At 41.3% G+C, this 12,094-nt stretch overlaps 1 protein-coding gene across 3 annotated transcripts in view; it reads left to right on the top strand.

Moving 5' to 3' along the window:
- LOC122661914 (5'-methylthioadenosine/S-adenosylhomocysteine nucleosidase-like) overlaps window positions 1-12,094 on the top strand; it is a 25,414-nt gene extending 13,320 nt beyond the window's left edge. Inside the window, exons 8-10 of one of the 3 annotated variants that reach the window (XM_043857425.1) lie at window positions 1,776-1,868; window positions 11,508-11,706; window positions 11,797-12,094. In XM_043857425.1, the coding sequence (XP_043713360.1) occupies window positions 1,776-1,868; window positions 11,508-11,705 (291 nt within the window). In that variant the 3' untranslated portion in view covers window position 11,706; window positions 11,797-12,094. Of the gene's footprint in view, window positions 1-1,775; window positions 1,869-11,507; window positions 11,707-11,788 lie in introns of all 3 variants that reach the window. The other 2 variants (XM_043857424.1, XM_043857426.1) reach the window with 2 other exon arrangements.

The raw sequence follows: 12,094 nt of genomic DNA, 5'->3' as shown, positions 1-12,094 counted from the left end.
TCGCCCATTTTGGATACGTTGAGTCATTTGGATTGGGGCTTTGATGGTGCCTGTAATATACTCTAGCTTCCCCCTACTCTTGAGGGAAAATCATAGAATGTGCCCAGTCCAAGTAGTTGGTATTGTTCAACTTCACAATTGAAATCTAGGTACATGGGTTTTCAAAAACCACTTGAATAGGACGACCATTATTCGAAACAACCTCTGTTGGTTTATTGATCCCAGATATGATGAAGAAACAAAATTACAACATAGGGGTAACACCCAAAGTCAAATAGGGGAGTATATTCTCAACCCAAAAAATCCTTTCAAACACTGGTAAACACAGTCCAGCAAGCAAACAAGGCAAACAACTCAAAGAAATTCAACTCCACCACATTCTTCAAATATAGCTTCATCACACAACAACTTGAGAGGCTCAAACAATATACCTTACCCACACCAAGCAGCTGGTAGCATCACATACCCACATTACAGGCAAAACAGAGAAAAACTGGGGTTGGCGGTACCATATAATCCAAGGGAAAAATGAGTTGTGGAGCAACAACTCTTAAAAGCATGGAGTAAGGCCATGGGGGGATTGAAGTACACCGTAGAGAGAGAGAGAGAGAGTTGGCTGGTTTTGCTTGATTTGTGAGCTCCCAAGTGCCTATTTCTTCAAATGAGATCCTCTTTTGGTGTCTCCATAGTCTTCATTCATGCTCCTTGCAAGATTTTTCTTCGAACATTTCACATAATAATCCTTTACTTGAAACCCCTTTGTAACCTACGGTTCCAAAGAGAGGAAAAAAAGGAAACAAGAAGGTAATTCGACTCTCAAACCAACAAAGAGTGCTCTGATACCAAGTTGGAAGTTAAAGAATGTAAGAGAACAGGGGGGGAGAGAGAGAGAGAGAGAGAAAGTAAATACAATGTAAGACAATAAGCAACTAGACTAGTTCCCAAAGTAACCTTAATACATAACTCTAACCCCTCTTATATCTATTAATCCAGCCATCAGAATTGGCTGGGATTTTGAAGATTTATTCCATCCTAAGATCCCTACCCTCAACTGGACCGTCTGGCCCCATTAGATTTAGTAAAATGCTATTTTTGTGTCATGTTGTTTTCCTGAGTTTTAGTACCCAGTCTGATCTGCCAATTAAAAAAGTTGTTATTCTGTTTCTTTTGTTTGCGTGATATTTCGGGAGTTCTACAGACTTTTGGTTACTCAACAGTGCCAAAGACATCTACTATTTACTACTGTCCAGGTGGGTTTACTTTCTGTTGCTGGGAACTGATGATATAATGTACGGTTGTTAATATTGGGAGACTGGGAAACAGCCTCTCCGCACAGTGGGGGTAAGGCTGCGTACATTATGACCCTCCCCAGACCCTGCAGTGGCAGGATCCTTGTGCAATGTGTACGTTTTTTTTTTTTTGTTAATATTGGGAGATCCTAATGTAGATTAGGACACCAGTGACCTATTCCTACAGTAGTTTTGGTTGCATAATTTATTCTTTCGATGTTATTTATGAGTAGTACCATTTTGCTTCAAATGGTAAGGATATGAAAATAGACAAATTTTAGGCCATTTTTTTATCTATTGGGAGATCAATCAACAAAAAAATGTGGATCATTAAGCATTCTCACCAAGTGCAACATTCTCAATTCTTGATGTAGGACACTACCTAGACTATCACATCATTTCTCTTTGATAACATTTAAACATCTCTGTTTTACAACTAGTCAATAATTTGGGCTTATGATAATGATGTTTGTGTTCATGTCTCAGAGTGGCAAACTGTCTACTGGGGACTCTTTGGATATGTCCCCTCAGGATGAAGCATCGATCATTGCAAATGATGCTACAATTAAAGATATGGAGGTAAAGTTATTGTTTCTTCCATTTGTATCATTCTAAAATAAAAATATAGCATCTCATTTTGGGAGACTTCAGCATATATTTTTTTTTCTACCTGTCCCCTTGATGCAACCTCGGGTTCCAAAACCCTAAATTTGGATAGTCGTAGGCCCATCCAAAATAAAAATAACAGTTTGGAATTAGAGGTGAGAGAATGAATTGATTTGTCATTAATGGCAGAGGTCCTCTTATTTATAATGAGATTACAACCCAAGAGAGCAAAAAAGGGAAAATAATATAAAACCCTAATTTAAAGGGATACCACGGTTCTCAACACTCCCCCTCAAGTTGATGCAAATATATCATACATGTCCAACTTGGAGACCAGTGGGTGAAACACTTTACAATTTAATCCCTTGGTGAACACATCAACTATCTGATCGACAGAACTAACAAAAGGAACACAGTTCTAACTTCTCGTTAATGAAGTGGTGATCAATCTCAATGTGTTTGATCCTGTCATGATGAACCGGATTATGGGCAATACTGATGGCAGCCTTGTTGTCGCAATAGAGGCGCATGGGGGCTTCAGTGGTAACACCAAATCTCCTAATAATCCTTTAAGCCACATTAATTCACAATTCACAAATGCCTCGGGCCATAGCACGATATTCTGCCTCTGCACCAGATCGTGACACAATAGATTGTTTCTTACTATGTCATGTGATCAGATTACCTCCAAGAAATGAACAATAGCCAGAGGTAGATCTCCTATCATCGATGGATCCAGCCCAATCAACATCAGTAAAGGCTTCAAGCCGTAGGTTCCCATTGTTGGAGGAAAGAAGACCTTTCCCAGGGGCAAATTTCAACTATCTTAAAATCCGACGTACGACATCAAGGTGAGATGTCCTTGGGTCATGAAGAAAGCGGCTAACTATGCCTACAACATAGGCAATATCAGGTTTGGTGTGAGATAAATAAACCAAACGACCAACTAGCCTCTGGTACTGCTCTCTATCAACTGCGTCACCCACAATGCTGCATAACTGATGGTTAACCTCAATGGGAGAATCAATAGGCTTACAACCAAGCATACATGTTTCACTTAGGAGAACGAGGACATATTTTTGTTGAGAAATAAAAATCCCTTTGTTAGATCTTGCAACTTCGATCCCAAGAAAATATCGTAGGGATCCAAGATCTTTAGTTTCAAACTCGGTAGCCAATAGATCTTTGAGATGGGAGATCTCAGTATCACTATTCCTAGTGATCACAATGTCATCCACATGCACAATTAGGGCTGTGACTTGGGATCCACTTCTCTTCACAAACAGGATATGATCGGCTTGGCTTTGATGGTTCCCAAATTTCTTCATGGCCTTTACAAACCGACCAAACCAGCCCCTAGGAGATTGTTTGAGTCCATAAAGGGACTTTTGTAACCTGCATACTTTGCCAGTTGTGGAGGTTGAATCAAATCCAGGAGGCAAATTGATGTAGTTCTAGATAGGTAGGAGACCTACTAGGAGCCAGACAACAGGATCAATCGTAAAAGGGGTTGCTGGTTCGAATGGACAGCACTAGGATTTAGGTTAATTCTAGGGTTTAGGATGGGAATTTAGGAATGGGTCTAATATGGCTTTAATATGTAGGTCTAGGGGTTTATTATGGGATAAAAATAATTGGATTTGGGAAGGTTTTAAAATTCTGCAATTCTGGACAGAATTGAGTTGCAGGTTTTGGGTTTTAATGGAGTGGAGGAATGGAGGGGTTATAGTGGAGACTAAGGGCTAGGTTTAAGGTCGAGTGTAGGGAGAGGTGTGGGGGATATAGGCTGGAAGTAGGGTTCGAAATTGGTGGCTAAATCTGGAGTTATGGGGGAGTCCTAGTTGAGGTAGGAGTTGCAGGTTTAATGGAGATTAGGGCTTGATGGATGGAGGGGAATGTGGATTAGGTGTAAGGGAAGATAAAGGCTGGTAGAAGAAGGTTTAAAAACAAATAGCAGGTTCAAACTTTTTGGATTGCAGAGAACAATGGCAGCAGCTTGATAACTTGAAGAAACCTCCTGATTTTCACGATGCAAGGAGTCGCAGGAGTCCACCCACCCTATCCACCTTGAGATCCACAAGGATATACACTCACAAAGAGGAGCAGCAATGGCAGCAAACATAAAGCTAATTTCTATTAATCAAATTCGTATGTAATGCTAGCCTCCCTTACAAACTTATATAGAAGACTCAAAAATAGACTTAGACACTAAAAAGGAATGGCCTAACCCTATCCCTTACCTATTAGGTAACTTAAACTGACTAGGAAACTAGAATACTAAAGGAAATAGACTCAAAACATGGCTGGACTTATAGAGTCCTAATCTAGCCCAACTTACATCACATGACTAATTAAGTTGTCACATGACCACTTAACCAAGTCACATGATCACTTAAATTGAACCAATTGGATGCAACCAATTTGAACCGGTTCAATTAAAAAACATAAAAATAAACTAAGTATTGGGCTAATCCCGTATGCAACCTATATACCCATATTTTAGGCTTAAAAAAGTGGCCTATTACATTAGAAACCCATGGGATCAAAGGCCCAACATGTATGCAACCCAACCCTAGACTTATTCCCAATGAAACAAGCCCTATTTGGTGATGAATCTGCATCACAAATCCATATAGACCTCTTCTTCTAGTCCACCGTTCAAGAAGGCATTTTTAACATCCGGTTGTTGCAGGTTCCATCCTAGGATGGCAGCACATGACAGTAAAGCTCTAACCAAGTTCAATTTGACCACAAGTGCAAAGGTTTCTTGGTAATCTATCCCGTAGGGCTGGGTAAAGCCCTTAGCTACCAGACGGACCTTGTATCTTTCAGCCATACCATCAGCCCTGTGGTTGACTGTAAACACCCACTTGCACCCTATTAATTTCTTCCCTAGGGAGCGAGGGACAAGTTCCCATGTACCATTCTTGTCCAAAGCTTGCATCTCTTCTAACATGGCAGCCCCACTTTGGATCTTTAATGGCTTCTTTCCAATCCTGTGGAATAGACACAAAAGACAAGGAAGAGACAAAAGCAAAATGGGAAGGAGAAAAGGACTCATAAGATACAAAATGAGAGATAGGTTGCTGAGTGCAAGAGCGAGCACCTTTTCTTAAGGCAATGGAGAGATCATTAGTGTTAGGAATAGTATTAGCAGGAAGAGAGAAATTACCTGATGGAGAGGGCGAATTTGGAGAAGGCGCCACAATGTAATGGTTGGTCTCTCATGATCTCCTTGTTCTTGGATCTATTCCGGGTGTAAGTTATTACATCCAAGGGGGCAGGAGCAGAAACTTTCTCAATATTGTTGTTACTTGGAGGCTCCCCCTAAAATGTAATGTTAGACTCCCCTTGAATTGGGATGTTAGAAATATCAAGAATTTTAGCAACAACCATAGGAGAAACAGGGCATACTTGCTCTTCCTCAAGACTCTCCCCCTGGAGAGGGAGCGTGAAATAGGGATCCAGCTTGTGGAATGTGACATCCATGGTGATATAGAGACGGCAAGGAGGGTTATGACACTTATAACCCTTTTGAGAGGCCGCGTATCCCAGGAAAACACATTTAAAAGCATGAGGGTCCAACTTAGAACGAGAAGGGGAGGAGTTGTGGACAAACACACACATCCAAAAACTTTGGGAGGGAAGGAAGTGGCAATGGCTGGGTCAGGTAGAAATGATAAAGGTGTCTTAAAGTTAAGTACACTATAGGGAAGGCGATTGATAAGGTAGGCGGCTGTTAAGATAGCGTCTCCCCAATAGTGTTTTGGGACAGCAATGGTAAACATCAGGGCACGGGCAACATCCAGGAGATGGCGATTTTTCCTTTCAGGGATGCCATTCTGCTCTGGTGTCCTAACACATGAAGTTTGGGAGAGAATGCCATGGGAAGAGAGGTACTCCTGAAAAGCATGGTCAAGGTACTCAGTGCCATTATCACTGCGTAAGACCCTGACAAAGGCATTAAACTGAGTACAAAGCATGGCATGAAAGGACTGAAAGCAAGGAAAAACATCAGACTTGTTGTGGAGAAGATAAGCCCATGTGAGACGAATACAATTATCAATAAAAGTAATAAACTACTAGAAACCATTGTGATCAACGGTCCTGGAAAGACCCCAAACATCAAAATGAATATACCATTACGATCACTTTAAAAATAAGAGGTTCGAGTGTGCTTAGAAAATTCACACATCTCACAATCAAGTTGTTCCACACCACAATGTTTAACTAAATCAAGAAACATAGAACGCAAAACATGAAAAGAAGGATGTCCCAGGCGACGATGTCAGTAGAGGAGCTTGGTCAGAGCACTATTAGAATGGCAGATATAAGCAGATGAGGGAGCTGGAGCAATTGGTGCAGAATCCCAATAGTAGAGACCATTACAGACCCTACCATACCCAATCGTTGCGTCCACCACCAGATCCTAAAACATTTAATGAGTGGGAAAAAAAAAGTGAATTGAACAATTTAACTCACTGGTAGCGATAAATAGACAGTAAATTAGCACATAACTTGGGAACATGCAAAACAGAAGAAACAAAGAGATGGGAACTGCAGGACACGGAACCTTTACCCGAAGTGGAGAACATAGAACCATTGGCAACACATACCTTATCCCGTCCAGAACATGGAGTGTAGGTATGGAAAACCTCTGAGTTGCTAATCATGTGATCGGTAGCCTCAGAATCAATTGACCATAAAGGACTGGGAGAAGAAACATGAAAAATACCTGACTGCCTGATTGGGCAAGGTTGGAAACAGTGGAATGAGAAGGTCCAATCGTCAACTATATCACTAATTTTTTAATATCAGCCATTTGATCTGGAGAGAAAGGTGTCGGGGCAGTACTGGTAGGGACAACATCAGAAGCATCTAAAAGATTGGCCTAGGAACGTGTGGTGCCAGGTTTAGCATTGAGCCCATTTTTGGGGCGCCCATGGAGCTTCCAACATGTCTTACCCGTGTGGCGAGGACGACCATAATAATCACACTTTACTGGCTCCCTAGCTGGTGTAGTACCTTTTGGAGGAATCGGCGGGAGGAGGTGTAGATGGTGTGGTGAGTAGGGCAGATCGAACCGGAGTAGCAGTAGGCATCATAATTGTCAGGCGATGGTCTTTAGGTTGGACTAGATTATACGCTTGGAGAAGAGTAGGGAATGTATCACACCCTAAGATCTGCACACGTACCTGATCATACTCAGATTTAAGTCCTGTCAAGAAATCATACACTCATTCCATCTCCCTCTCCTTCTGGAAAGTACCAGCATCATCATGGTGAACCATGGGAACAAGGTGATAGAAGTCCAATTGCCGCCAAAGAGAGGTGAGGGTAGTGTAGTAGGCAGTAAGGGAGAGCTCATTCGGAGTAGTGGTCCGAACTTGCCGGCGAATCTCATAGATCTGAGCATAATTCCCTGCCTGAGAATAGGTCTAGCAAACTGCATCCCATAATTTCTTAGCCGAATTAAAGAGAACAAAGTTTGGACTCACAAAGGCTTCCATGGAATTAATGAGAAAAGACATCACCTGAGCATCATTAGATGACCATGTAGCAGCAATAGCCGGATCTGTAGGCTTGGGAGTTTCTCCAGTAACAAGTCCCGCATATTTATTTCCGCACAGGGTGAGAAGACAGACGCGTGACCAAGTGAGATAATTCTGGCCATTAAACTTGATAGGGCCAGTTTGAAGGGTAGTAGAATGCCCCGTGGAGGTTGAATGTCCAAGAGGAGGCAAAGAGGGAGTACTCGTTGAAGTAACACTTGTATTATTGTCACCCATGGGAACAATCAAGGAGAAGCACTAATGTAGCGGAATAAGTGAGTGGGCAGCAGCCCAAGATAGGAGAACCGAAGGAAAAAAAGGCATGACGACAGAGGGTCGAGGCGGAGATCGGCACGACGACGGAGTCGCGGCGGGAGAACGGCCAAGAGGAGGCTGCAAAGGTCCGGCGGTGAGGGGGAAAGACCGGTAACTAGAGGTAGCGGCAGCGGCGAGTAACGCTCGGCGGGAGGAGAAAAATTAATGGTGCATGGTGTGGATGTCGTCTACCATGCTAGACGGGGAGGCGAAGCCTCCAAGACGGTGGCGGCGGTGGCAGTGGAGAAAGAGCGATGAAAAACCAAAAAAGATTTTCTAGGGTTTCGGGCTCTAATACCAAGTTCGGAATTAGAGGTGAGACAATGAATTGACTTGTCGTTAATGACAAAGGTCCTCTTATTTATAATGAGATTACAACCCAAGAGGGCAAAAAGGGAAAATAATATAAAACCCTAATGTAAAGAGGTAAAATACTAATCCCACGGTTCTCAGATTCTGTAAATTCGGAGAACAGTTTAGGATCTTTGGGAGAGGAAGCAAAATCAGGGGTGTAAAGGTAATGAGTTTTGAAGAGGAGGGACAAATCTGCTATTTCAGCGAAGGTAGGGTAAAATGGACACCACTTAAAGAAGGGCCCTTTTGTAATTATGAAGAAATATGGCAACAACAACAACTCAGCCCTATTTATAAAGAAATATGGCCCTCTTTATAAATTAAGAAGATATTTCTTCTTCTTCTACCTTTTGGGATACCAGAGACTAGCGGAGAATAGGTTCCCTTACGGTTGAGAGAACTCTCTAAACTTGGTTCCAATCGAATCAGGATTTTAGGGGGTGATTTCCAGCCGTCATCCTATTGAAACCACCCAAAACAGTTTCAAGGATCAACCGAAGAAGATAGGTAAATTCTCTGAAAATCAAGTAGTGAGTTGGACTGAAACTCTAGGTTTAAGGTTGCCCTAGGGGAGAAATCAATCACCAAAGTTTCAAAGTTTCAGTTTGATCCGAGTTGTAGAGATGGGATCCAGCAAAACTTACCTAAGATTAGCTATACCATAAACACAGAAAACAAGGAAAGGAGGAACAGTACCTGAGTTGAGAAGAGACCAAGAGCAGCAGAGAGAGAGAAAGAAGAAGCAACAATCGAACCACCTTTAACTTTTACAAGAACCAGTATAAACTCAAATATTCATTCATTCATGCATATATAAATACTGGTAACAAAAGCTAACCTACTCAAACTCAATGACTGAAATAGAGTTTGAATCAAGTCCACACTCTATCCCACGACTCTATCTGCATGCATAAAATAAGTTGATTAGCATACTTGTCTCCGAGGTATCTATTCTTTTCTTACTATACGCCTTGCTATTAAGGAATTTACACAAATAACCCCTAATTAATCCTAGTGAACCAAGTAAGTGAGTAACTGCATCACCCCCTCCCCCTTCGCTGGTTCCGTAGGTCGATGAAAATTTGTTTATGAACCATAATAAAGTCTGCTAGACTACCGTGTGTTAGATCAAGGTTTTGTAGCTATGAGATTTTCCCAATGCCGGCTGCCAACCTGATGCAGCAACCATTAGGCAACACAAAGCACTGGTGGAGTTGCTTCTTTTAGTTCTCTTCATCCCAAAATACCTACTGCCATCAGAGCTTTCATTTCTGCCTGAACATGGAACAGGAGCTCCCATGAACCAGCAATCATCATTGTAGTACATCTTAGGTATTTCAAAGCATATTATTTGATTTGTTAAAAGACTAGGGGCCTTAGAATTTATCTCCAAGTTTGAGCAAGATGGATCTAAGGAGGTATGGTGTAGTACAGAGTCTAGACATTGGTTGAAAAGATCTAACCAGTTCATAGAGGGGTTGTCCTCAGGACGATGTGAATGTAGTTCCATTCAAGATGGGTGTCCTTCAAGCAATTTTCTTCCATAACTGAAAGTTGTAGACTAAAATTATCTGCAGCTGTAGTTTGTTTGGCAACCTCCCAGTTCATCCACCGAGTGCCATTCAGTTGACCAGGAGCAGCTCCTCTCCAGTGACTGAGTGCCCAGTCAGAGAAATGTGAGTAATGTAATTCTAGATGGCTAGAATACCAGCTAGAACCAATAACTAGGATCTGTTCTTGAATGGGTAATCGGCTAGGTCAAATATGTGAAAATTGTAAAATTAGGGTTAGGATTTGATGGGCCTAGGGTTAGATGTTAGGGTTAAGTTAGGAGAGTGGATTATATGGGAGAGGAGATGCTGAAAGTTTTAGTTAAATCAGATGACTAAATCTGAAATTATTGACGAATCCTAGAATAAATAGGATTGAGGAGTAAAAGGGTAATTGCAGACAATCGGCTGGGTGGATAGTAATGAAACTTGAATCAAGTCTCTCTTAGGGTTTGAGGAAGATTCAATCAAAATTTCAGCAGGTTCTAACGGTTAGATTTGGCTGGGCAAAATTCTCGTGAAAATGACCTTCTTCTAGAAGGGAAGAAGAATAATTGCAGAATTTCAATGTCGGACTTCAGACTTACTTGTTTGAAAATATCTTGAACCTTGTACAGAAATTCCAGCAACTGAATATGTTTCTTTAAGAGATCGGTTATGGCAGAATTGAAACTTGAATGGAGCTTGATTGGAGATCGATGGAGGGGAAGTAAATCCCGTTTTCCTATTTTCTACCCATTACATTGGTCAATTACAAAATAAACCCCTGAGATCAAAAGCCCAACACATATATAACCCAACCCAAAGCTTATTTCCACTAAAATAAGCCCTAAGTGACTTATTTGCATCAGAGAGGAGCCAAACACCCCCCCCAAAAAAAAGAGCAGTTCTATCACTGGAGAGGATCCTTTCACCATTGAACCAGTTGAGTTATATATTGTGTCAATGATGCAGGAGAATCCTAGACCAGGCCGACCCAACTAGTGCACTACCTTGGACCGACCCAAACCCAGTTGCGTATCTAGACAGAGATGAACCGGGTCCAGTCTGAGTGTTTGGATCTAGTAGGATTTTAGGAATTTATGTTATTTGGGGAAATAATGTTTTTAGTTTATTTTATTCTCTCTTTATTTTAGAAGTTAGCTACTAGGATATTTAGCTTCCAATTGTTTTTAGCTTCCTTATTTGAGTACTTTTCCTAGTTAGATAGTGAGTGTTATTTTTAGGAGTCTTTTATTTCTCTTATATATATGAGGTAATTCCCCATCATTGGAGATAATGCAGAATGAATTGAAATTTGAGTTTGTGTGCGTGTGCACTCCTCTTCTCCCCCCCACCCCTTTTCTTCTTCTTCTCCACGGTTTCTTCTCTTTCCTCCTGTAACTCTGATTTCTTTCAAGCTTCTCTTTTCTCCTTTCCGGCCCCCCATTAGTTGATCTTGCCTAAGAAATTCTTTTCCAGTCTCGTTGTTGCAAGGTCAATTTCTACTTCCACACTTTGTACATTAGTGTCAGTTCCATTGGCTTTAATGTTATCATGCTTTCTTTTTTACTTTGGCTGTTTGGTCATCAGCTTTTGTGTGTGGTCCTTCCTTATACTAGGAGCCCTAGAGTCTGTCATTGTTGTGTGCTCCTTTACTTTTATATTATTAATAATTTAATATTCTGTTTCTACTGGGATCCATGTAGCCGACCCCATTAATTGGGATAAGGCTGAGTTGTTGTTGGTTGTTTGTTGGTCAGCTTTTATTTTTGTTTTCTGTTTTCTTGTCCCCCCGTCACTGCCCGTGGCGGTATTTCTAGCTTGGAGTTCCATAATGCAGCCAGCCCCTTCTCTTTCAGGGTGCAGCAGTGGCCTATGCGGCAGGTCTTTTTTCAGTCCCAACAATATTTGTAAAAGCTGTGACAGATCTAGTGGATGGTGACAAACCGACTACAGAGGAATTCATTGAGAATTTGGGAGCAGTGACTGCCGCACTTGATCAGACTCTCGCTAATATCATGGATTTTATCAGTGGGAAGTGCCTGTCTGAACTTTGAGGTTCCTACCTATCCTCCCTGTTTCTGTTCTTACGAGGCAAATCTGGTCAGAGTGATGCTGATTAACTTCTATTTTTATACAGAATTACAGATTCAAGCAAAATAGGTGGTCTGAGCTGAAAAGCTGATTCTCTTCTTGGACAACAGCCATTAGTGGACAACAACGTACTCTGATGTGATCCTCATTGTTTTGACCCAAAGGATCTCATAGTGACCCTAAATCAATCAATTAATGTACTTTAAATTTTCTGCATAATGTCTTACTGATTTACATGTCTTGGCTTTCACCAGCAGTTATAGCTATATTTTAGCAATTTGTTGTGGGTTTCAGATATTGTACTCAAGAAGGTAAGTTCAGATGTTAAATTATACACCTTATTCAAATGCTT

The sequence above is a fragment of the Telopea speciosissima genome, chromosome 5, assembly GCF_018873765.1.
Source record: "Telopea speciosissima isolate NSW1024214 ecotype Mountain lineage chromosome 5, Tspe_v1, whole genome shotgun sequence".
Classification (NCBI taxonomy): domain Eukaryota; kingdom Viridiplantae; phylum Streptophyta; class Magnoliopsida; order Proteales; family Proteaceae; genus Telopea; species Telopea speciosissima.
The sequence above is the reverse complement of the archived record's forward strand: the minus strand, read 5'-3'. Positions and strand labels throughout refer to the sequence as shown.